Source organism: Cricetulus griseus, assembly GCF_003668045.3.
Source record: "Cricetulus griseus strain 17A/GY chromosome 1 unlocalized genomic scaffold, alternate assembly CriGri-PICRH-1.0 chr1_0, whole genome shotgun sequence".
Taxonomy (NCBI): Eukaryota; Metazoa; Chordata; class Mammalia; order Rodentia; family Cricetidae; genus Cricetulus; species Cricetulus griseus.
The window spans coordinates 138,268,306-138,295,019 of record NW_023276806.1 but is presented as its reverse complement, the minus strand read 5'-3'; the positions used below and the strand labels follow the sequence as shown (position 1 = coordinate 138,295,019).

The 26,714-nt window shown below is 41.2% G+C and overlaps 1 protein-coding gene across 6 annotated transcripts; it reads left to right on the top strand.

Annotated features, from left to right (window-relative positions):
- The first annotated feature begins 204 nt into the window (after positions 1-204).
- Mdm1 (Mdm1 nuclear protein) lies at positions 205-25,740 on the top strand. Of its 6 annotated transcripts, XM_027392332.2 has the most exons (16): positions 216-365; positions 1,071-1,151; positions 1,351-1,465; positions 5,311-5,672; positions 6,737-6,871; positions 8,920-9,084; positions 10,211-10,305; positions 10,384-10,483; positions 15,265-15,294; positions 15,627-15,802; positions 16,752-17,042; positions 18,086-18,195; positions 18,288-18,397; positions 21,186-21,438; positions 23,264-23,323; positions 24,761-25,740. In XM_027392332.2, the coding sequence occupies exons 4-16, from the start codon at positions 5,415-5,417 to the stop codon at positions 24,871-24,873; spliced, it is 1,896 nt and encodes a 631-aa protein (XP_027248133.1). In that variant the 5' UTR covers positions 216-365; positions 1,071-1,151; positions 1,351-1,465; positions 5,311-5,414; the 3' UTR covers positions 24,874-25,740. The 6 variants fall into 6 exon arrangements, with proteins under 6 accessions (XP_027248131.1, XP_027248129.1, XP_035306869.1 ...); XM_027392330.2 differs by lacking the exon at positions 1,071-1,151 and having other exon boundaries at positions 205-365; positions 5,311-5,600; XM_027392328.2 differs by lacking the exon at positions 1,071-1,151 and having other exon boundaries at positions 205-365.
- Positions 25,741-26,714: the final 974 nt, after the last annotated feature.

Below are 26,714 nucleotides of genomic sequence, written 5' to 3'. Positions count from 1 at the left end.
CTAGACTAAGCTCCCGAGGGCTCCGCCCATTGCATCTTCATTGGCTGGTTCTCCGCCCGCCATTCCCTTCCCTACTGCCGGCAAAGGTGCGGGACAGTGCCCTTGCGAGCGCTGGTTGGTCTAATCGTAATGACGGTAAGGGCTGCCATTGGTTGTCAGGCTCCCAAGGTGGGCGGAGCAAAGCCGAGCGGCGGGGCCAGACTGGCGGCGGGGAGTGCGCCGGCGCGTAGTCGGGGACGCCGGGTCCAGGATCTTGCTAGGGAACCGGTGTTGTCTTGCCGCCCCGCCCCCCTCGGGACTCTGTCCCGTTAACTGTCGGCGGGGCTGGTGCCGCAGCGCAGTGAGACATGCCGGTGCGCTTCAAGGTGAGCTCGGGGGGTTCGGCGGCGGCTGGTGGTGGAGACCCTGCCGGGTGAGCGCGGGCGCGCTTCGGCCTCACCGAGACTCCTGGTGGGGCCGTGGAGCCTATGCAGGGGCTGAGGGTGCTCTGGCCCGTGGATGCTGCAGCGCAGAGGGGCGGGTGTGGGAGAGTTCGATGGGGTCCTGATGGAAGTCGTTCTGGGGGCGCCAGGGGCGGAGACGGAAGGTGGGGGGCATTTGACAGTGGGACGAAAGGCTGCTTTCAGTGTGGGACACCTGTGGTCCCTCTGGCGTTTGCAGCCTTCCCGCAAATCGAGAGGGAGAGGGGAGTGGGAATGGGGATAAGAGAGGAGAGAGAGCGAGGTAGAGAGGGAGAGAGGGAGGGAGAAAGAGAGAACGGGCCCTCAGTAAGAGGAGACCGTGGGTGGTATGCAGCTTGCCTCCTTGTATGTTTTAGGGGTTGCTAACATTTCCAGGTAACTATGTCTAACACCCTTCCACGCAACAGGTGGCCATAGGGTTGCAGAAATCCCCACTTTAATTCTTCAGGACTTGTTGACGGAGTGCGAGGGGGGAACTTGCCTTTCTCCAGTTGTCTTTTATTAAAAGGAACTAGGCAGTATCCATAATATTATGCACGTGGTGGGAACTTAGGATGAATTTCTATTGAAGAGGATTTAGGATTGTTACATTTTTTTTTTTTTAATCAGATGAGCTCACACTTTGGAATTGGAGAACCAGCTGAAGGGCAGCCTCTCTGAGCTTCAGACTCCTGCTTCGGTCTGCCTCAGGTGGTTGTGAGGATTAAAGGGCTACTTAGCCAGGGCTGGGAAAATATTAGCCACCATTAAGGAGCTTGTCTGGGTTTAATTATCATTCTTGGGCCGTTCAATACTCTTTGGAAGTTGAGATTATCATTATTTTTTCCTTGCTGATGTTGGCTTTTAAAACACTTTATCACACGGTGTTGAAACTGTCCTTGCATTACAGGGGCTGAGTGAATACCAGAGAAACTTTCTGTGGAAAAAGTCGTATTTGTCAGAGTCCTACAACCCCTCAGTGGGGTGCAAGTCCTCATGGGCCGGACTTAGATCGGATCAGTTAGGTAAGTGAAGCAAACCAGTAGCTATTATAGTCTGAATAAATTGGGGTTATGTTTACAAGACTATTAAAATCCACTTGTCTTGGCTGACTCATTCATATAGTTGTCAAATATTTATTGATGCTATACTATGATCCCAACTCCCTTATTACAGAAAAAAAAGAAACTCAGTAAATTAGGCATTTCAGGTTGTATATAAAGTAACATGATAGCAAACTGATTGAAGAGTAGAGTTGAAGGGAATACACTTGACATTTGTCATTCTTGAAAGGCTCCTCTGGGGATGTTTGAGCTGGAACCTGAAAACTGAGAGGGGCCAACATGGCAAAGACAACTCCCAAAGTCTTGAGGAGTGGAAGTGTAGGTAAAACAGCTTGCTCAGGTTCAGTTAGTGTCAGGGGCATGGACTTGAACTTGTCTGTTTTGGCCAGTGCCCAGGAGTTCAGAGCTATGTTCTTTTTATTAGTATTAGTATGCTTCTTCTCCAGACCTCAGAGAAGCACAGTGAAAAGGATGGAGTGACTATCGTAGCTGTTCTGTTTCTCTCTCACTGGAATATAAGATCTCTGAGAACAGCCCTCTTACCTCTTTGTTTGCTAGTAGAAACCCAAGGCTTTGGGACACTTGACTCCCTATTAAAATATTTTTTATTTTTTTATGCTTGTATGTATGCCTGTACATGTGTGTATATACATGCAGAGGCCAGAGAACCATCCTGGATGTCATTCCTCAGGAAGACCATCCACTTTATTTTGAGGCAGGGTCTCTCATTGGCCTGGAGCTCATCAGTTAGATTAGGCTTCCTGGCCAGAGAGCCCCATGATCCATACCTCCACCTCTCCAGTGTTCATGTTGTAAGAGAACGCTATCACACATGACTCATTTTTGCATGGGTCCTGGGGGCGTCAAACTCAGGTTCCCATGCTTATAAGGCAATGCCAGCCCTAAAACTCACTTTCAAATTGATGAATAAATCTGAATTTGAATATGCAATAACTATAACCTTGAGCAAATCAAACCTGCCAAATGAGCCTTAGGAAGCAATATCACACAGGGTTGTTGGGTAGGACTGAAGGAGACATTGCTTGCAAAGGGCTTTACGTACGTAGATCAATACTTCCTATAGATGGCCTGTGAGAATGACTGTGTAAGTCTTCAAATGTTAGGCATTTGAAACTAGGGAAAGGCAAGGATTACAAGACAAGGATACAAAAATGAGTCATGTGTGATATCGTTCTCTTACAACATGAACACTGGAGAGGTGGAGGCAGGTATGGATCATGGGGCTCTCTGGCCAGGAAGCCTAATCTAACTGATGAGAGCACCAAGCTGGGAAGGCGGTAAAATAAGGAATGTGTTTAAATTAGGTTTGGAGAACAGAAGGAAGTGTGGGTAGCTAGCTCTTAGGGCTTCTCTGCAGCATAAAGATTCCTAGCCCAGGGCCTGACTTCAGAGGCCCAGTTCTCAGTCAGCATGCTGGAAAACCTCTCTGCTCCTATGTTCTATAATTTGGAGTGTTTGTTAGATCTAGAATTCGAAATAAACTGGTCTTCAAGGATAACCATCTCATTGAAGACCAGAGGGGTATGACTGCACACCAGACATTGGCTAGCTTGATTAATTGCCCTTTAGCATTGCTGAAATCAGCTTTGTTCAAGGGGTCAGTGATGAGAGGAGACCATGCAAGTGAACCCACTTCTGAGCAGGGTACATTTTGAAGGAAGTAATGGCTTAGGGGAGGGAGGTTCGTAGGAACTTTAGGTAAGCACAGGGATTTCAGGCTACTCAGAAATGGGATTACACTAACAAGGAACCAGCGGGCTCACCTAGGACTGGCTGTCCATCCTCTCAATACCGTGTAGCCCTCACAACCTGGGATGTTTGCTGGATCTGGGAAGACAGAGGGCAACTGATGGGAGAATCTTCCTCTTTTCTCATTACCAAAACCCCACCCCTCTGTTACAGCCTTTCATTTTGTTGTTTTGTTTTCATACTTGCTATAGTAATTAAAGGGGCTGGAGCAATGGCTCTGAGGCTAAGAGCACTGGTGCTCTTGCAAAGGGTCCTTTCAGCACACACATGAACCCAACCAGTGGACCCAACCCCTTATGGCCCCTGAGAACACCAATCATGCATGCACTATACATACATGCATGTAGGCAAAACACTGAGACACATAAAATAAGAATTAAAAAGAATTTAGAGGGTAGCAGAATGTAATTCAGTGGCAGAGCACATTCCTAATGTATGTGGATCACTGAGCTTGATCCCCAGTGGTCCCCCAAAGTTAATAAAATCTTACTCACTTTCCTCCTGTTTTAAAATTTATGTTTAATTTTTTCTAAGCTTTTACAAATAGGTTGTATATTTTGGTGGAGTGTGTATATATGCTTTAGAGCTTTCACCTCAGCTCAGTTCAGTTTATAGGAAATGTAGTTTGCAAAGCCACCCTCATTGGTGAATTTGGCTTGCCAAATTAGATCGACTTTCTATGAGAGAGACTAACTGCATGCTTTGGTTCCAAGTTAAGGTGCAGATATAAACTTCCCCTGCCAGCTGAACTGTATGGGCAGTTGAGAAAGTGTGGAATCTACTGTTTCTCCTTTGTTATCTGCAGCCTTTGCTTTCCTGTGAGACACTGTCCCTTAGGAGGGCCTTGTTCTCTTGTCCCCTGTCTCCCTTGCCCTCGTACTGTGTCACAGTGAACCACCACAGGTATCGTCAGGCTGCTTGAGATGTGTCTCAAGCACAGGGTAACATGGAAGTAAGTAACATGGAAGCAGGACCATAATAGGCTGGCATGAATAGAAACACAGATGGCAGATAGGGCAGTGTCAAGCAAGAGCACACGTGGAATTCAGGATCTAGAAAATGCCGTTTTCTGCTCAACCCCCCTCCCCTAAATGTCTTTGTGTGTCTGTCCATTGATGTCTTTCTAGTCCAGGGAAGCCCACGAGCATGGAACCCTCGCTTCAGTGGCTGAGCAGCTCAGAGAGAGAGGTTTGGGAGTGAGTGGTGGGTTTACCTCATGTCAGCTTTCTGCCGCCTTCCTTTCCCTTCTGCTCTGGTCTTACTCTTCCATGGGTGGAGCAGCTCTCTTTCTGTTTAAAAAATGGCCCGAACTAGGGCATTAGCTCAGCACTGTCGCAGACTCCACCTACCTCAGTAAAAGGTTAAGGTCTGTTTGGTCTCTGTTCTGCTGGACAGTGATGCAGAGAAATCGTATCTTAGCTCTTGTTAAAGGGTCATTCTTGAATTCTCAGGAAATGAAGGCAAAGGAGAACCAGGATCTAGCATGATGACATCTCATCCTGTTCATCTTAGTCTGTTCTGCATAGGAGAAGTTTTGTGAAAAGCTCCGAATCTCACAGACCAGGGCTTATTGTTCTAAGTAGCACAGGAAAGTAACCAGAAACGGTCTCTTACCTTGTGATGCCTGTGACTTGTATGAGGAGAGCTTGGGCATTTTGACCTCAGTGCTCAATTTTAATACTACTTTATAGCAGAGTAAATATTTGATGTTGATACAGTCCTGTAATCTGGAGGAATTTGTGTATGTATATTGATATTTTATTTTTTAACTTATAACTGACGGGGGGGGGGGAGTGCTAGTGTGTGCATGACCACCACAGGGCACGTGTGGAAGTCACAGGACAGCTTTCTACCATGTGGGTCCTGGGGATTGAACTCAGGGGATTGAACTCAGGTTGTTAGGCTTGGTGGCAGGCACCATCTTTCTCTCTTTCAATTGAATTTTAAACTCCATCTCTCTCCTGACAGGTTTTATTAAAAGCTCTTCATGACTGTGAACTTTGGTAGTAGCTACTTTTATGTGCTATGTTTTGTAGGGATCACAAAAGAGCCAAGTTTTATTTCAAAACGAAGGGTTCCCTGCCATGACTCTCAGATTTCAAAATCCCTGGAGTGGAACGGAGCCAACACAGAGAATGATATGGCTGTCCCACCAGAGCCCCAGACCCTCCAGACACCAAAACCACAAGAGGCAGAGCAAACAGAAGATGCGAACCAGGAAAGAGCTCTCTTATTAGAGGCTTCCAGGGTTCCCAAGAGAACTCGATCTCATTCTGTAGACTCCAGAGCTGAAGGGGCTTCAGACGCTGTGGAAAAGCACCAGGAGGTAACAAGAAACCATGAAGAAGTGGAGTTGGAACCTTCCACCAAACCTCTTAAGGAGAGTGTAGACCCCAGGGTAGGAATATCCATCGTATTTCTTTAGAAAAGTGTGACGGGTTTGTTGGTTTCATCATCATTTCATTACTACTATATTGTGTATTTAAATTTCTTTCTTGTTATTTTCTTGTCTAGTATCTCTGGTCTAGATGCCAGCAGGCTGCTGGAAGTTACTAAGAATGGCTCTATTCTTAAGACTCTTTATTTGGTACTGGTTGTACTCAGACGTGCCTGCCCTAGATGAACAGTCCTCCTCTGGATTTTATTCTCCAGAGACTGGCACCAAAGTCCTAAGGGATGAGGTCAAGCTGAGGCAAGAGGGAGAAGGCTGGTTCACTGGTGGGGGTTCTCAGCTGACTTCTATCCTCATTTCATTTCTTATTGTGTACCAGCAAGGGAACAAACAGATTCTCAGTTGACAGGAGGAAAAAGGAAGGAGCCTTCTGGTTGGCTTTCAAAGATCTTGCAGTTCTGCCCTCTTAGGTCACAGCTGGCCTGCAGCAGGTTCGGCAAGCACAAAAGCAGAGGCTGCAGGGGTGTGTGTGGGAATCTCACTGCCTCCCACATCACATTCTTCAGGCTGTTGCTCTTTTCCTAGTTTCCTTCAGCCTCTGACTGGAACCCTGGAGCCATTTAGGAGTGCTGGAAGAGACTCTGTGACTTTTGAGAAAGCCAGGGGATGTAGGGGGACCATGGAAGGTGATGTGTGAGCTTGGTGGGCAGAGGGAAGAGTGACCAGAAAGTACGTGGATAGTGCAAGGTGCTGTGAATTTTTTTTTTTTTTTGATAATTAAATTGTGAATGATTGGAAGGAACTGAGCAATACTAGCAATACTATTTATTAGATGCATAATAGTTCCTTGACACTATTATTAAGAAAGCAATTTTAAATATTTTGACAATTTAAAAGTGGTTATTTAGAAGTTAAAAGTTTGTTATACTGTATGCATATAGCTAGCAATGCTGTAAGGTACAATTAAAACTTACAGGGATACATTTCATGCTACATGCTTTGTAGCATACTTTAGACTTTAAGTTTGTGGAGCAAATTTTAATAGCTTTGGGTTTTCTTCCCCCCAACAGTTGGATAGGCATCTTCGAAAGAAAGCTGGATTGACTGTTGTTCCCTCTCACAATGCCTTGAGAAATTCTGAATACCAAAGGCAGTTTGTTTGGAAGACCTGTAAAGAGACTGCCCCCGTATTCACAGCCAATCAGGTAGTTTAACAGCTGTGATATGTTTCTGAGAGTTCTAACCTGATTTAGTAATGCAGACTTACATGGAACTAAGAGATGAGAGAAAGTTGGAACTGACCTAGGCTGCCTCTAGGTTCTAGGAGACAGAATGAGAGTTTTGCTGGACTCTTGCTCCCCCTGTGATTTATATAATAATATATAATATTTATATAATAATAAACTGTTCTGGGCTACTGATGATCCACTAAGCAGGAGGCAGGACAATGAAAACGTTGGGGTGTGGCAAGTGTTGATATTTTTAGTTTTTTTTTTAAATCATTAAATTGGATATATTCTAAATTGTTTATTTGACTGTTTCTGCATGATGTGTGTTTTTGTTAAGAAAGATAACTGCTTTGGATAGTTAATAAATGCAAAGTCTGTTGACAGTAGCACTCGATGTAATTGTTCCCTTGAATCAGCTAAATGATGACAGCAATCGAGTTGAGCTGTATTTGTCATTATCGTTAGATCAGATTAGATTAGATTTCATTATATTCTTGTGCAACTTTAGTGTTTTACTGGCTTGCTAATAAACATTCTGCTAATTCTGCTGTCTTCCGGAGAAGTTTTAGCCTCCGATTTCCTACTTTGTTCTCAACTTTCAGCTCCATGTGGAATAGCTCCAGAAGTCCATGACAGCTTCGTCTTTTGTTCCGATCTTTGTGGTTTTTTTTCTAAGTTACTGCGCCTTTACATGCCTCGATTCATTTGCCTGTGTTTCAGTGCTCTCTGTGTACCCTGTACTTAAACACTAAGAGGATTGACAGAGCAGGGCTGTAACATCTGTAATCTTACACTGACATCTGCATCCACTGATGATGTAAACTGTGGAAGCTTTCTTTAGTTGTTGTATATTTTGGGATCATATGAGGTGTAACACAAAGGGATGTGTTCTCTTTTTAGGATCTGATACATAGGATCAGTGTTTCCCCAGCTTCCTTGCTTGAAAGTGTTTTTAGATAGTAAGAGTTCTTACAAAATAACTGTGACTTGAAAATTGTTTCCTTATTGTAGAGCATTTGACCTATGAGCTAGAGCTGACTCAAATCAAAGATTTCTTCACAGATTTTACATGCCAGTGAAAGCATTCTGCAGAAATATGTTTTTATACTTAAAATAAAACTGCCAGCGATTGTCTTCATTAGTGATACTATTGCTTTCATTAGCGAGGATTTCAAAGTGCTTCTGTGGGAAGCAAATGCTCTTTGTAAGTTCAAAGCACATCGGCTTTGGGGTCTGGAGGAGCTCACTGATAAGCTTTCAGTCCCTCTAAAGGAGCCATCTGCTTCCAGTCAGGTGCCTCTCAATAAGGTGGTCATATTAATATTGGAAGGAGTTGGAATAGTTTGGCTAAAAAGCCCTGAGGGGCCGTGTTTGGATTGGAGCTACAGAAAGCAGTAGTGGTGTGTGTCTCACCTGGCACCCTCCCGGGATCTCATTGTCATGGTTGGAACCTTATTGAATATTGTGGATGAAAGGAAACATTTAAAAGGGCAATATAGTAATTCTTAGTGAAAAGGCTAAATCTAAGCAAGCAAAGGGCAAGAAAAAAAAAATCCCAGATTGAACAAGTCAGGCACCATTTTATGTTGTTTCAGAAAAGGCGGAATTCTGACAAAGGGAAACATAATTTGTAGAGCTGACAAAAAGTTACCTTAATAAAGCTAATGTCTGTTCATATTGTGAAAATTTGCTTATTTCATTATCTCACTACTAACTGATGGAAGGAAGCAGGGGACTCTGGGAAGGGAAAATCAGACAAGGAGTATAGTTTATTTTGCTTAAATAACATTTTGATTGTAATTTGACTATTTGTTCAATAGTCAAACTTGTTCATAGTAACAAGTATAGAAATTTGACGTTTGACTACTAATGACGCATGTGAAATGGAGTTGCAGGCATATACAATTTTGCCCTTTTGTGTACTATAATTCAATTTGATGTTTTTTAAAAGAGCAATTAAACACCTAAGTTCTGTGTCACTAAATCAACCAACTGAACTGAACCTTTTCTTTTGTTGTTTTAAGGTTTTCCGTAATAAGAGCCAAATTGTTCCATACTTCAAAGGTAATACAGTCATCCATGAGACTGAATACAAGCGGAATTTCAAGGGTTTATCTCCAGTGAAGGAACCAAAGTTAAGAGAGGATTTGAAAGGAAACGGTGATCTTGAGACATTGTCTCCAGAGAAGGTATCTGCTAACTCCTAACCTATTAAAGGTTTCACACTCCTCACAGTCTCTTCTGTTACCACCTGAGTTCTCTTTCTTTTGCTAGCATTGACTCATTTGTTCATTAAATGCCAGATGTCTGTTGACTACTTGCGTGGAACCAGGTCCTGTGTAGGTACTGAGAGTACAGCATGCAGACACAGCAAGGCTCAGCAGCACTTAGGCTGCTGGGAGAAAGATACATAAGTAACTAAAATTAATACAGCATGACCGTACTTAGCAGTGCAGCAGGTAAGTCTTCCATGTCTGATGTCAAACGATTGGCCTTGCAGTGACATGAGCTGCAGGGCAGCAGGAATGATGGGAACGTGTATTTTATAGTAGTAGCTATTAAACGTAACACATTTATTTTAAGACAAACTTTTTATTATGCTAAATTATAGTTAGTATAATTCATATCATTTACTGCAGTGAATATAAACACCTGGGTTTGTGTGTGAGTTTACAGGTATTCTAAGTTATGGCATTAGGATAAAATCATTGCAGATTATAGGAAAATGAAATATAAAATAGTTTTTTAGTCTCCTGTAGTAACATTACCTGATACTTTGTGATTTTTAAAAGTAGAAAGCTTATAAGTAAAATATACCTGTGTATGTACATGTGGATACAAATGCTTACACACATACACACGTGTGCTTATGCACGTGCATGCACACACACATACATGTGCACACAGTACACACATATACTCTTTTGACCTACGACATTCTTGGGGGTGGAAAGTATTACTCTGTAAAGCACCGTGGTAACTTAATTAGCAAAACTTCAATTACTATAACACTTGAATATAAATTTAAGGACTAATTCAAAATCTCTGTTCAATATGTAGTATCGTTTGCTTAATATTTAGATGGCATTTGTTAGCCTTTAAATTAAAATAAAACAATAAAACCCTAGTCATAGTTCTAAACTTAATTGGTTTCAAAACTTGTTGATTTTCCTTATTTTCTTTAGTAGCTAAAACATCTAAGAGCAAAAATGTAGTAAGCTCTCCAAGCCTACCTTTCTAACATCTATGTTTTTATTTTAATGTCTGATGTCTCTAAGCTTAAAAGTTTAATTATTTCCATTTCAATATAACAAGGCAGACAAGCCTTTAGAATTAGAAGTAGACATGGCATCAGAAGACTCAGACCAGCCTAAAAAGAAGCTTGCTCCATGGCGACACCAAAAGCTTGGGTATGTATTTTATAAGGAGATGGTCATTTTTGGGTGGTCAGCATGCTAAAATACTTACTTCCATTCTGTCTCTCTTAGCAAGGTGAATTCTGAATATAGAGCAAAATTTCTGAGCCCAGCCCAGTATTTATATAAAGCTGGAGCTTGGACACACATGAAGGAGAACGTGCCAAACCAGGTGAGTCTGTGATTTCTCATTTTCTTCTTACAGCCTATCCAACAATTTTACAGTGAGCTTCATTCACAATTTAAAGATGAATGGTACAGTAATAGCAGTCCAAATTCCGCCATCTTAAAACTGTAGGTACTGATTGACAGCTCTCTTTATACTAATGGCTTCCTGAAAGATTGATATTTATTATGTCATTTTTTTTAACCATCAAATATTTGATAGCTTTAATCAGTTCAGTTTACATTATTGATTTGTTTCTCATTACATTCAGACTTCCAGTCTCTGAACTGAAGGTCATTGTCCAATCAGTAATGTATCTGATAGTAAGGCCGCTGACAGTTTGCACCATGGTAGCATGTAGGAAAGGGTGGGTGCAGCCTGAGCTCACTCAGTTTCAAGTTCTTCTCTCAGGGTGTCCTGACATAGGGCAGGGACTGGGATCTAAAGACAGGCTGGAGAAAAGGGCAGTCATTTCCTAGGGCTGAGAAGTGTGGCTTCTAGGATAAATAGTGGGACGTTTAGATTATTAAATAATTAGTATCTTAAAACTACATCCCGCCGGGTGTTGGTGGCGCACGCCTTTAATCCCAGCACTCAAGGCAAAGGCAGGTGGATCTCTGTGAGTTTGAGTGCCAGGATAGGCTCCAAAGCTACACAGAGAAACCCTGTCTCGAAAAACCAAAAACCAAACCAAACCAAAACAAAACAAAAAAACCAAAAAACCTGCATCCTGACAATTTTCAACCTTTTCCATATGCGCAAGCTAAATTAAAACATTTTTGGTTGGATTATATAATAATAGACATTCTTTTCCATCCATCTTTCCAAAGAGGATACATGGGATGGGGACTGGGTTTGTTTAGCTCACTGCTGAAGATTATGGCTGGCAATTGTGTCATCAGTTTCTGGGGTCAGTGTTGTTGGCCCCTTTGGGCTGCTGGTTCTTTGAGCTGGCCCCTCCCAGACAAATGTGCTGTCACTCCTGCCTCAGCCATTCTGTTTTAGGAGGTTTCTGGAATTTTTTTTTTTTACTGCAGCTACTCTCAGTACTGTCTACCTGAGCCTAGCTCAGGCTACATGGGACAGAAGAGTCAGGGTGCCAACTCCCATTCCATCTGGGCCATTTGTCTGTCTGTTCTGGTTAATCAAATAAAAAACGAGAGTCAAAAGCAGTAAAGGATGGACACCCCCGACTCTTTGCCTTATTGGTACTCCATATCTTGACAAAGAGTATACCTGGGGAAGTGGGCAGGGCAGGGAACACTGGGGACACAGAACAGTGTGGCTGCTGAGGGTTGGTGCCCAGGGGTTGAGGACTTGAGAGAACTGTAGAGAGGTTGAAGTCAGAAGAAATTCCTTATGTTTCTCTGATGAAAGAGAACTCTGTATTGTAATTTAGCAGAACTACTGGGCGTTCTGTCCCAAGTCACACATGCTTATTCATGGAATATGTGTGTAGTTGAGTTTTGAATGTGGTTGTGTGTTCCGTATCTGTGCAGTATTATCATTGCACTACTGTTTTATAATGTTCTTAAAAGAATTTCTATATATTGCCTTTAATAATAGAATCTGTTTTAAGTTCATTTGTTCTTGGGTTTTGGAAAAGGGTCTGACCTTGGATTCACAGCACTCCTCCTGCCTCAGTCTCTCCCATATAAGCATTCATTTACAGGCATGTGTCACGATGGCTGGCTGGCATGTAATTCTTTCTGGCTGGTTATTGATGTGACTTTTGAGGACACTTAGGACTTTGATTCTAGATAAAGAGCCACATTTGAGAGTTCCTATAATTCAACAGATGCTGTTAGAACCATCTATAAGATTACTCCTCATTTGAGGGGGGGCACAAATTTTGAGAAAAAATGTTTGTTCTTTTCTTTCAGTTTTGTTGAATTTGATTTTTTGCATATAAATTTTAAATGATTTAGTTCAATTTGGGAAAATAATTTGGTAGTGGAAACATTTTATTTACAGTGTTTAGATTGTGTGCGTGCATGCGTGTGTGTGTGTTTGTGTTTGTCTGTCTGTCTGTCTGTGTCTGTGTAGGCCAGAAGAGGGCATTGTATACCCTGGAACTGGAGTTATAAGTGGTTGTAAGCCACTTGAGGTGGGTTCTGGGAACTGAACTCTGGTACTCTACAAGAGCACCAAATACTTTTAACCTCTGAGCCATCTCTCTACCCACTGCTGAAAATATTTATATCCTGTCACTGGGTGATATTACTTTATGGATTGTATAGTTGGGAATAATTTATTCCTGTCCTTTATAGTGGTCCCGGCCGTTGGTCTTAGGGGTTATTTCTGGAGTCCACACTCAATTTCCCCCTCTTTCCCATGGAATATTTTCCTTTGAGAGATGTTGGCCTCTTCAGTTTTCATCTTAGATTGGGATTATAGACATTTAAATATAAAACTGAAATGTTAGCACTGGCATTATTAGAAAGGATGGCTAATGAAGAACTATGAAAGCCTTGGATTTCCTATATTATCAATAAATAGAACTGAATGGCTATACTGAATTTCCATAAAGTGTCCACTCTCCATCCTTTCCAAATAATTGGTATCAAAAGTGGATCACTGTATGCAGAGAGCTCTTCATCCACCCTCTTATGTATGAAACAGCCTGGAGCTTCTGTGTGAATAGAATGTAGCCTCCTTGACTGTCCTTCCCACTGCTCAGCATTCACTGATCGGAGCCCACTTTGAACCTATCTTTCAGTTTATAACTCACTTGTTTATTGGGGTGCAGATTGTGCCAGTGTTAGGGTGCTCATGTAGATACAGGCCTACTTCTTTGGTCATTGTGAACCCATTGAGTCTGAGAGTTCCTTGGCTCTGGTCTCTCTTTACCTCTGCTGCTCAGTACACACACTGCATGGCTGCAGAATTCCTGCTTCAACACTGCATTGTCCCTCCCTGCCTCAGGTTCACAGGTTCATGGAGAGAGACTCCAAGGACACAGAGGAAGTGATCCTAAGGCTTGGAGATGCTATATAGGCAATGAAACATTTGATACGAGGGCACTTATATCAGGCGCCTCAGGTTTCCTAGCCATTCAGAATGCTCAGCACATTTAAACCAGGCATCTTAGTTCTGCCATTGATGTAAAAACTGTTGCTGCTGATTTCCCTTGAAATGTATAGGAGACAGAGCTGATACATCGGCATAGCTCATTTTTTGGCAGTGAAGAAAAATAGGATTTTATGTTATCTGTCAGGATATTTTCAAGTTTGTCTGCATAAGAACAGTCTGCTGGGGTTGTGTGATTTCTAACACTACAGTAGGTGCTCTCTTTGTGACTGCTCTTTCCCTAGATGTGTGATGCTCTCCCTCCTTGCTACCAACTGTCTTCTAAGGAGCTTGGGTAGTTTCCCCAATTGCTTTTGCATCACAGGTTTCACTGTTGCTTTTCTCTTTGTCTTTAAGTGAAACCAGCAGTTCTAGTGCATCGCACTCCAGTAGTACAAGAGTCTTATCTTTATGGTGTAACTGAACAAATTTTAAGACTGGAGAGATGGCTCAGCAGGGCAAAGGCTTGCTGACAGCCCTGACAGCCTGAGTTTGGTTTTGGGGTCCCACATGGTAGAGAGAGCTGACTCCCTAAGGCCAGTTGTCCTCTGACCTACACACACACACACATACACACACACACACACACTCACTCTCTCTCTCTCTCTCTCTCTCTCTCTCTCTCTCTCTCTCACACACACACACACACACATACACACACACACACACACACAGATTCTCTCTCTCCCCTCCTCCTCTTTCTCCTCCCACTACTATTGCTAAAAAATGAGGCAGTAATGATAATGTATAAAGCAACTTTTCTTCCCATGAAGATTAAAAGATGACACTGTTAATAGTCATACCCAAAATAAATTGTTTAGGGATAAAGGATTTTACAGAAATATGGGAATTCTGTGTTTAAAAGTATAGAATTATTAGTGGTAATAAAAGTTGTCAAATATAATAAACAAGATTTTTAAAGCTGAATTTTAATGATTCAGCTTTTTGTGTTGTGGTTTCTACACTGTACATTTGCATTTAAAGAAGCCAGCAGGTGGCAGTATGATGTGTAGAATAAAAGGGTTTCAAATGGGTAGTTTGGTTCCTTTTCATAGGAAAGTATGTTATTTGCAGACTAGGGAATGCCAAGGATTCTATAATTCATTATAATGCTTTAAAAAATATCTGGTTATCTTGCTGAGTATACAACCATTGTATTTAGGGATTTCTGTTCAAATCTATAGTTAGTCCTTTTTTTTTTTTTTTTTTTTTGAAGTTGAGGTTTTACTGACTCAAAGGGAACCTCAGGGATCTAGAGAGGTAATCTCACAACTTTCAGTGATCCTCTGTCATAGGAGCAGCTATGTACAAAGCTGGGATGGTGGTGGCGGGGGTAAGCCATACTGGGAGTTACTGACATGTAAGCACTCTTCCAGAGATGGGAAGCTAGGAATAGCAATCAATTACCTGCCATCAACACCATCACAGCCAGAGATGAGGAGCTAGGAATAGCAATCAATTACCTGTTATAATACCATCACAGCCAAGCAAGAATGTGGCTGATCTTTGATGTAGTATTAAGCTGTCTTGGTTACTGAGTTAAATGTTACTAAGGATACAAGAAATATTGATTGACAAGATATATATATATATATATATATATATATATATATATATTTAGAAGGAGGGATAATAAGGTACAGCATCTCATTGATTCCCATTAATACTCATTATGGCATTAATCTGTCATTAAGTGTGTCTCTGTATTCCTCCCCTAGGGTTCTCTAAATGCCATGTGGTATGCAGAGGTTGGTTGCTTTTGCATTCTTAAAAACTATAATAATGCATAGAATACTTGTATAATTTCATTTGCAATAAAAAGTATGTGTCAGTATTTTTCTTAGCTGCCACAAATGCCCCCTTGCCTGCTAGGCTGAAGTAAAGTAACTGCATTGTGCTTTAGCTTAATTGTCTTAACTTCTGCTTAAATGCATAGTCTGATGCCTGTATGTGGCTGTTGTTTTTGCCTTCCTTATCATTGGCCTTGGGCTGTATTAGTGCATTGGCTTTGATATATCCTTGTAGGTATTTGTAGAGGAGCATTGACAACACTGGATGCCGTCTGTACTCTTTGGTGTAGGTTAAGGAGCTCAGAGAGAAGGCTCAGTCTTACAGGAAGCGAGTCCAGGGAACACATTTCTCTCGAGACCATCTGAATCAGATCCTGTCGGATAGCAACTGCTGCTGGGACGTCTCCTCAACCACGAGCTCAGAAGGGGCTATCAGCAGCAACATCCGAGCACTGGATCTTGCCAGGTGAGGTGTTCTTTGTGGATAGTGAGAAGAGTGTGTTGTAGCTTATGTGCATCATACAATGACATAGGGAAAATGACCTGACTACCTACAATCTACTTATTATTGAAAACTTACCCTCTGTGACAGATACTGCTATATTATATTTGTTCTTTATGTTTCTGTATAAATAATACATAATTAGGGAAGGTTAAATTTTGCAATATTCTTTGTAGCAACCACAAAACTAGAATGACTATAGGTTAGATATAAAAAGACTTTAAGAGGCTAAAAAAAAGCATCCATAAAAATTCGTAAGAGTATAAGCTCATGTTATATATCCATATCATTCATGGATACATTTTTGTGGCTAATTTGGAACCTGGCCTCTAGTTATAGCGAATTCTCTGCTGTTTTGAATTTTAAGTGAATACAATTTAACTATTTGTAAGAGAAATTACACATTGATGTATATGGTTTTGCATTAGAGCATGCAAATGTAGCCTCATATACCAAATTCATCTACAAATGCTATTATGGGACCCTGCTTTAAAAGTTCAGAAAATACTGTCTTTAATAATGTTTTAGAAAGATGAATCTAAAATATAAAATTTTGAATCTGTGTACTTGTTCACATGTATAATTGTGTTTGTGTGAGGTTATGCATTTAGTTATGACAAATTAGCTAAGTTGGAGTGTTAGTCTTCTTCATTTTGAGGGTAAATAATAAATGGCTTTTGTCATCAGAAGTGCAAGCATGTATGTATGATAGTAGGTAAACATACTACCTTCTGTAATATTTTAGTGGAGACGCAGACATAACTTTCACTTACTGTATTCTACACTAACTTCAATACCTAGAACAAGGCCACCCATGTGGAAAACAACTGAAGGAAATCGATGAGCTCACTAAGCCAGTATAAACTAAAACACTCAAATGCAGACGTACAGTAAAACTTTCTTTGTTATGCAGTGACCTTATAAGCCACAAGACTCCCCAGAAACTCACTCCTACCAAACTAGAAGAAAAAAAATTTGCTCTGGGAGAGAAAAATACCACCAGGGAACTGGCCCTGCCAGAGGAGGCCACCATTCCTGTCAGGAGGAAGCTGGTTTGGGATGAAGAGGGAGCCAATGAAGACACGCAGGAGCAGCCCACAGGAGACAGGGATGAGGAAAGGGGAAAAGTCAAGCAAATTTCCGTGGGCGAGCCTGAGAAACTGGACACACAGGTCAAGTCTACGGCAGACAGAGTGAAAGAAGGGTGAGACTCAAACTTCTCAGTATAACGAACATTCTAGTACATGACTAATGTGTATTTGCATTGTCACTAGTTGTCGGGGTTTGACCTGCAGCCTTATGACTAATGCAGATGCTTTGATGCAGTGAAGTAGGCACTGTCACATGGTATTGCTCTGCCTCCACTCCTGCAGCCCCTTGAAGCACCACTGGTGCTGCTGGAGCACTGACAGGACATAGATTGTTCTCACTGACATCCTGGTGGGGAGGACTTACCAGATTTGTAATGTGTCTGGAAGAATGACTTCATGAGGCAAACTGGCCTTCATTAATATCTGATGGTTCTGTCAAGGAGAGATACCTTTTGTAGTATTTTGAAAGTGGTTTCTGAAAAGAGCACCTAACAGCAGTTGTATGGGTTGACAGCTTTGGGGGAGCTCTTCCCTCTTGCTGATGGTACATCTTGGCTGTAGTCAAACCCTTTGTTCATTCATGGGTGTTACAGCTAATGAGGAACTTGGTGCTAACTAAATGGAAGACTTAGCGATGGATTGCTGATTTACAGTGATTGTCCCTCCTTTCTGGTTCTCAGTTCTCTTTAACTACAAATGGATTAAAAATTTTTAAAAGGATTGTTTTTGCCAGGCGTTGGTGGCACACACCTTTAATCCCAGCACTCGGGAAGTAGAGGCAGGTGGATCTCTGTGAGTTCGAGGCCAGCCTGGTCTCCAGAGCCAGTGCCAGGACAGGCTCCAAAGCTACACAGAGAAACCCTGTCTTGAAAAACAAACAAACAAACAAAAAATTGTTTTTAAGGCAGGGACTTCCTTGAATACTCAAGGCTGGCTTGGAACTCACAACTCTCCTGTGCCATCCTCTTAAACACTGGGATTATAGGCAGATGTCACCACAAGCTCCCTGCATAGGAATCTTTTTTTTTTTTCAAAAACAATGTAGACTTCTCTTAGATAGTTTATGCTTTATTACTATGCTACATAATGGTGGTGGTGTAGTTTTGATCATATTTTTTGGAAGAGAGGCTTCCTAATAGATTGTTTGACTTTTTAGGTCGGAGTCCTCTTCTATTTCCTCAGGAAACGGGGGAAGGCTTCCTACTCCAAAGCTGAGAGAACTTGGCATCCAGAGGACTCACCACGATCTCACGACTCCAGCTGTCGGTAATATAATAGTCAAACCCTGCCATCCATAATCTGCCTGTTTAGAATGTAACTTAGTGTGATTGACACGTGGTTTCCGTGGGATTTTCCAGGTGGAGCAGTCTTAGTGTCGCCATCTAAAGGGAAGCCTTCAGCCCCAGAGCAGAGGAAGAGAGAGTCCTCCCAGGATGGCTTAGACACTCTGAAGAAGGACCTTCCTAAGGTAGACATTGTGTTTCAGAGGAAAACTTTTTGTTGTGGGTTTGTGTGGTCTCCTGTAATAAATGCATGTAGGCTGAGTCCTCAGAAAACCCTGCCTGTTGTTGTTGGTAGGCTTTCACATATCATCGGGAAGGAAAGAAGAAAAACACAATCTGTTGTCTGGTAGTTGTGTGCCAACTGTGTTCTAGGCACTGTTTAGCACTAGAGATAGAACTAGACAAAAGTCCAGGGCTCATGGAGCTTACCATTCAGTGGAGGGCGAAGCCACAGTCTCGATAGCAAAGGTAAAACACACAGGTAAGTGTCAGTGCTAGGGAGGACTGAGGCAGGGAATAAGTAGGAAGTGGTCCAGAAGTTCCTCACTGACAGGGTGGTGTTGAAGCAGAACATGAAGAAGGTGGAGGGCTGATCTGAGCAGATCTGAGAAGATGTCAAAGAGAACAGAAGTGAAAAGTCTGAGGTGAGAGGACATGGTGCTCTTGTGACTGGAGAAAGAATAGTGTGGGTAATGTGTTTTGAGACAGAATGCTGTGCTAAGTTGTGTAGGGCTTTGTCGGTCATAGGAAAGGCACCCATGTTATTTTCAGTGAGATATGAGATAGGAAGGGCAGAGGAGTGACATGATCTGGTGAAGACTGTCCCAGGGTCACTGTAGCCATAGCATTGAGAATGGACAGTGGGGACTGAACACATGTGAATGTAGTCGGTCACTAGATCCAGGAAGACATGACGGTGACTTGGATTGTGGTGGTAGGTGGTAAAGGTCATCCGAGGACGTCCAGTTCTGGATGCACATTGAAGATGTGTGTGCCAAGAGTCGCTGAAAGTTGGGATGTGGTGTGGGAGGGAGAGAAGAATCAAGGAACAAGAGGAATGGAGTTGCTTTTTCAACTGAGATAGGAAAGATGGATAGGAAAAGATTTGCCAGAAAATAGCAGGAGTTCTCTTTAGGACATGTTAGATTTGAGAAGTTTACGAGCTGCATATTTAATATGCATGTGTATATGTTATATATATTATGTACCTGTAGGTCCCCAAGGAAGAGTGTTGAGTTTTAAAGTGTGTGTGTGTGTGTGTGTGTGTGTGTGTGTGTGTGTGTGTGTGTGTGTGTGGTGGATCTAGAGGGAAGACAGGGTAGGGAATGAAGCTGGAAAGGTGTGGGTAGGGTGAGGAGTTTGGATGTTATCCTGAAGGCATTGGGGAGTGACTCACAGGGCAAATCAAGTCACTAGTTGCTGTGGAGAACTGTTACCTGCAAGGAGACTGGGAACAGTGGGTCAGTAAAAAGGCTTGAGGCTTCAAACCAGGTCAGTTTCAGTAAGCCCAGTTAAAATAGTCTGTAGGTTTCAGTCAGCTCTTCTTGGCAGCAGTAAAACCAAGATGGCAGAGCTTCTAAGCTGTGTAGGAAGAAAAGACTTCATTAGTGTGACTTTGTAGTTCACTGAGTGGACAGGAGAAAGGGAGGCAATGGGAGATTTTCCTTCTCTTACTGCAACTTAAGTTCTTTTGGGAGAAAGCCATCAGCTCTTCATGAAGTCACAGAAAATGATACCCCAGGTCAGAAACTGCGTAATAGTCACATCCCTGGGTCAAATGAGGGGGACAAGGAGAGCTCAGGGGATGACAAGGACTGTTGTGTCTGTGTTTGCAATCTGCAGAACTCTTAGGATTAAGCTACACTGTCATTGTGGAAATCTGAAGATGCTGATGACTAAGAAAAGGACTGCTCTCATGCCTGCTTTATGCTGAGGGTCAGGGTTAAGTTTTGAGGTACTTAGTTATGGTGTATAAATAATTAGCATCCTACAGGCAAGGTTCATAATCTATATTTTTTTGTTTTTTTCTATGCTAGTTTTGTTTCAGATTGTATACATCTTTTTTCTGATTAATATTTTTCTTAGGTGTGCTGTGAATGTAATTTTGCATCATTAGGCATCTTTATTTTCATGGCAACATTGATGCTATCTGTAATTAAAAATTTTAAAACCAGATACTATTGTTCAAATATAAGTTTCAGATGACATTTTATTTTTTATTTAAAAAAATAATATAAAGAAATCCATCTGTCAGCTATATTTTGGTTTATATCAGTATTATCCTCTCATGTCATTATTTTCCAAGTATTAATAAGCATTAAAGCAGACACATTGTAAAGTTTATATTGTGTCTTGTTGGGCTCTCAGGACGAGTGAGCTTCAGTAAGTCTGTAGGTTCCTGTTTTTTTTTTTTTTAATCAGTGTTACCTCTTAATATTATATTTAATTTAATTTTCATAATTTGTTAAGTGAACAGTTAGTACTTCAAAGCTTTCATTTTGTGGTTAGAAACCTCTAGTGCGGTAGAGTGTTGCTGTACTCACATCTGTCTGAATGATGTGTGTGTGAATATAATATCTGACGTATGATGTATGCCTTCTGCTTCATAATTCTAGTGAGGCAGAGTGTTCACTGTGCTCACGTCTATCTGAATGACTGACGTATGCCTCCTCCTACTTCGTAATGAGACTTCCCTCTTCCTGCTTCTAAGGAGATAGTTCTGTAGCATGGTGATAATTACCCTGTCTTCCCAGGTTTGCCCTTTCAGAGCATTTTTAATGCTCATTTGGTCGTTGTATCAGCAGGTTTGTTTCTCTGTGGGGGTGGCTATTCGCATAGCCACTCCATGGACACTCTGTCACTTGCCCCCATATCTTCTGTGACTTGTGACTGTCTGCATTTGAACACTCGTTCCTTTCTTTACTTTTGCACATGCATGTGCATCTTTTTCTCTTCTTTATTTTTGTCATCTAGAAAGGAAACCACTGTGCTGTGTCTCTCCTGACTTCTCCTGCTGCTGGCATCAAGACAGTAGACCCCCTGCCTTTGCGGGAAGATTGTGAAGCCAATGCCCACAGATTTGCTGAGGCTATTCTTCCAGTTTCAAAAGTTCCAGAACATCAGATAAGCACCCTTGGACAACCTTCTACTCCCTGTGTCCTACCTTACTGGCATCCTTCCAGCAGGATCCAAGGCTGTCTTCGAGACCCTGAATTTCAGCACAATGGTGAGTATTTTGGTTTTATTTTCTTGTCTTTTTTTTTTTTTTTTCTTTTTTTTTTTAAGTAAGAGTGTTATAATGGTAGAAAAGTGCTATGAGGAGGACTGCATACTGACAAAATTCTATTGTTTAGGTGGTTTTCCTTTTTTTAAAATAATTTATAATGGATCCCCTTTTCCCTTCTTCCCTCCTCCCTCCCTCTCTGCCTCTTTCCCCTCCTTTCCCTCACTTATTTTTTCTTTCCTTTCAGCTGGGTCTCATGAGGTAGCCCAGGCTAATAGATTTCTGTGAATGGGCAGATCTCTTTTTGTGGATACTGGGCTGTGCTGCTGTACCCAGCTTCAGTTTCACTTTTAAAAAGTGAAAGGTGTCTCTCTCATGTTCTTACCAAGGCCCATATAGAGACCAGCTAGATGTCAGTAGCACCTCTTCTTCAGGCAGGACAACAAAAATTGTCTCTAGACATTGTCTAGTGGTCCTCGGATGTGGAATTCAAGATCTGGTTTTCCTTGGGTTTTGTTAGACATAGCTCTGCTGTTTGCCTTTCTCTGTCACAGTTGGGACTTCTGAAGTTTTCATCCTGGAGCTGTTGTGTATGATGTTTGCTTTCTGGTGGCTTTGGGATTGTCTATTCATACCCAATGGCTACTGATATTTTACAACGATGCATCTTGAAGTGGGTGGCTCCCTGTTCATTTTATTGGTACCCAATAGACCTTTCAGCCTAGTCAGTTCTTCCAGGAAGTTTTCTTCCTTCTCCCTGCTGCTCTGTGGCTCCTCCTCTTTAGATATAGGGCATGTGACCACAGTAGCAGTGATAAACCTTTAGAGACAGGTCTTTAGCCCACTCTAGGGAAGATGTAGTAATCCAGCTGTTAAGTTTAAAGAAGTTTGTGGTTTGTGATCTGGCTGTTACATAAAAAGATTTTCAGAGTGTTGTCCTGCCCACCCTCCTTCATCCTAACTCTCATGTCAACTAGGAACAGACAGACAGACAGACACAGACAGACAGACAGACACAGACACACAAACACACACACACACACACACACACACACACACACACACACACACACACACACACAGCCGCTGCTTCTTAGTTTCTCTACTCTGCCCATTTAAGACTTCTACCCTCTTGGTAAATTACATACTTTGCTCCTCCTCTTTCCATTTTCCTAACTTGGTTGCTGTTTCCTTGTCTTTCATTTTATTTTTTTCTGTGGGCTTCTACTATCTCCCTAATGTGTATATGAGTTTGTCATCTCTTAATAGAGATGTTTCTCTGTTTCTTTGAAGTTACATCAATATTATCATGAAGAAGAATTTTAGGAGCTTATTCACAGTTTATGTACTTGCTAAACACATTAAAGCCATCCAATAGCCCTTGGAAGTGTAGTGGTTTCTATCAGTATGCAGGGGTCACATATCAGATAACCTGCATATCAGATAACTGCAGAATTATAGTTATGGAGTAGCAGTGAGATGATTTTATGGTTGGGAGTCAGCACAACATGAGGAACTTTGTTGAAAGGTTGTAGAGTCAAGAAGGTTGAGAACCACTGCTGTAGAAGCTGGAAAGTGCGTGATAGAGGGGCTAGCATCTAGTGAAGGTCTTGTTGCTCCATCATCTCCTGGCAGAAAGGCAAGAGAAGGAAGGACAGACCCTCCCTGATACTGCGTTAGGTCACACCTTCTAAAGGTCTTCTCTCCTAATTCTGTCTCAACAGCAGTTCTGTGTTACCAAGAATTTTGGAGGGGACAAATATTCAAATAATTCCACTAATATGTCTGGTAGCCAAAGGATAATGTCTTCTTCCCTTTTTTCTTTAAGTGAGAAAACCGAGGATGAACAATTTGCTGTTACCTTCACACAAAGCCTTTAATGATGAAGGTATTTTAATACTTAAGATACACATCAGCTTTTCTGTACAGTGGCTTGTAGTGTAGTGATCTAATTTTGACTATCACTTCAAAGACCGAAGAGTACTTCTATAGAGTTTTTACATTAGGTCTTTGATACTTTATGATGTGGTGAAATTAGTCCCATCTTACACTCTTACACGGGAGTCGTGTGGGGCTGTGTGCTAAGGCGTCTTTCCCTAGCAAGTGTGTGCCTCACCTCATGGAGGCTGTGGCTCTGCCTGCTTCCATCTGTCTGTCTCAGAAATTTGACCTGATTTAATCCATACTTTTTTTTTTCAAATGCTTACATATTCTTACCATTTTCATCTCTAAAAATATATGTAATTAATGAAAATGGGCCCTTTTCCCTCTTGTATAGTCTTCATCCTGTCAATTTTTTGATTTTAATAAAGGCAGGAGGAGTTTTGAAATCTTGAGGCGAACATTTAAAATGACTGTTGTCCCATCCTGAGAGGCATGGTTGTAATATGTAAAGTGCCAATAAGTTCCTGAAGGTATTAACTTTGTGTTGGGAAATAAATTTGAACTTAATGCTCTTTACACTGGCAGTTACATATATTAGGTTTTCCCTAATTGCAAATTTGCAACTCTTTATTCAGTGGACACAAGTTGCTGTGTTTTGAAATACAAATCTGGCTACCTTGAATCTAGTTTTTCCTTTTGTCTTGTTGATGAATAAGTGTTTGTAAACATGTAATGGATTTGCTCCCCCAGAATGTGGGATTTCAGTGCCTAGAAAAGGTAGCTTATTGAAAATAGTTTTTTTTTCTATATTTAGTGGTACTTTCAGAAAGTGATGTGATACTATGTTAAAATATATTATAAGTTATAATATTTTAGCTTATTATGTTCTTGATATATACTGTGTGTGAGCATGATGTATATAGGTACCCATGAGGCCAGAGGCAGGCCATCCCCTGGAGTTGGAGTTCCAGGTGGATGTTAGCCACCTGATGTGGGTGCTAGGAATTGAACTCAGGACCTCTGTTGGAGCAGTATGTGCTCTTAGCCTCTGAGCCATCTCCCTAGCTCTTCAGCATTTTGCTTTCTTAGTTGAAACTCTTTTTGCTCCAAATAGTTGTTCTTTTGAAACTAGGATAAGACATCTCAAGATGAGTTGTCTTCAATAATACTGAAATCATAAGCTGTGCTTAATTAATGATGTTAATGGATTTCAGTGATGTTAAAAGGGTTCTGGCCAAACTGGCGTGTCTGACCTCTGTTAAACTTAGAAAGCAGCCATGATTTCGAAATGATGACTTAAACTCTCCATTTACCAGATCCCTTGTTTCCTGGTAGATCCAGTATTGCTATTGATTCAATGGTTTTGATTTTTTGTTACTAGTACATTATTGTTCTGTGGAGATTTCCACTGGGAATGTAATCCTGGATTCTCTCATTACAGATGCAGACAGACTATCTGAGATCTCTGCCCGCTCTGCGGCTTCTAGTCTCCGGGCTTTTCAGACTCTAGTGCGAGCTCAGAAAAGAAAGGAGAATTTCTGGGGCAAAACATAAACCTGCTCGTTCTCCCTATCTGGAGACGCACTGGCATTATCCTTCTTTACTGCTCACTGTGCTAAGGTTTTCGGGGTGTTTGATTTCCTCCTGACACTTCCAGCTTAAATTATTTGATTTTTCAGTAGCTTCATCTTACCCAGAAAATTTTAATGCAGGTATATCTAAATTAAACTCTGAGAATTCCTTTGTACTTATCTAAATATGAAGACGTAGATTATGTAGTTTTTCACACATTCTGTCTTTTGTATCGGGTGTTGGGGGTGACTGGTAGAAGTGTGAATGTCACCTGTCCAGAGAATATTCTATAGGGATAAAATGAAGTCAGAATTAAGATCTCCCATGTTACATTCTCTCAGATTGGTTCTAAGCATTTTTAATAGCCATACCTGTCATAAAAGGAATCTCCATTCCTTCGACTTTTGCTTTAGTGCTTTTGTTGGCACCTTTTGTACGCAGTTTCAGTGTTAAGGGAATTGTACTTTGAAAATCCGGTTGTGTATATATTCTTATTTATGTAACAATTTTCTGAGAGAATATGTATATTTTTTATCTTTTTATGTAATTCTATTTGTACAATAACTGACATACATTTGAATAATGTCTAGATTTTGAGAAATTATTTATGTAACGGAGGATAAAAACTTTGTAGACATTTAAAAATGAAAATTAAGTGTGCTTGACTTCTCCAAAAGGTTATCATGTGGAATAAATGCCTTCTAGGAGCATTCTACTAGAATTGGTTAATAAAATTATACTATGTCTGCAGCTGTCAACTGCAGTGAATCCAAGTCTACAGTATTTTCTATTCTTTTTGCACAAATACAAGGTTTTAAAAGCAAATTCATTAAAAAAATTTCACATCAACCTTGTGATTCTGTTTTTTCACTTCTAGGATGTGAAAAATATGTTTATAAATCAGAATAAATTTAAGTTTCTAATAAGAATGGGTTTTATAAACATGTTACACCAATCTCTGTAATAGGATATGTAAACTACTTAGGGTTTGGGTTTTTGTTTGTTTTCTTTCTTTCTTACCAAGAGAGAATCTCTCTAGTTTCTAAGGCTGCCCTCAAATTTATGGCCCTCTTGTGTAAGCTTCTCGAGTGTTGGAATTAGAGGCATGTGCTATCTTGCAGTGACATCTCCCAAATGGGAGAAGTTGGGTTCGAAGCTTGAGCCCATTTGATAGCACTGTTGGGAGATGGAGACTCCAGCAGGTGGAGCCTACTTGGAAGAATTAGCTCACTAGGGGTCTTCCTTTGAAGAGTATATTTTGTTTCCATTTGCTGACCTGTGCAGATCTGTCTGGGAGACCTGGGATTTGAAGACCTTAAAGAATGAGGCTGACTATAGGCTAATGCATCAGACAACTTCAGTTTCACTGTACTTGTCTACATGGATGTAACAAAGAAAGCAACGATCCAAGGAAGGTTGTTTGAGTTCAGAAAAACATGATCAGAAAACATGTCAATAAATGCCAGTAAGCACATACTAAATATTAACAGAGCAGCCCTTTCCCAGAACAGAACAATTTAAACACAATTGCCTAGCATGTACTATAGGTTTTATCTGGGAAAGCACAAAGCAAGGCAGAAAGCCATATCCAGATTCAGGGTACACTGAGGACAGCACTCAACCTATCCCTGTACCAGATTGGGTTCTATAGCTATGTGCCAGCATCCAACAAGAATAAACATGTCTTATAAATTGAATGTAAATGTTTAACACAGGAGGCATGAAATCACATCCAAGAACAAACTGGGAACAAAATCCACCTGAGGTAAAAGGCACTCTGCCTTTTACCCTGGAGTCTCATGGTTTAACCCCAGAGCATTGTT

What these genes read in the sequence shown, in the direction of transcription:
- Mdm1 (XM_027392328.2), top strand. An exon ending in AGGAGAACGTGCCAAACCAG is followed by an intron (nt 10,484 to 15,264) that starts GTGAGTCTGTGA and finishes TTCCTCCCCTAG; the next exon opens with GGTTCTCTAAATGCCATGTG. An exon ending in TCTCACGACTCCAGCTGTCG is followed by an intron (nt 18,196 to 18,287) that starts GTAATATAATAG and finishes GGGATTTTCCAG; the next exon opens with GTGGAGCAGTCTTAGTGTCG.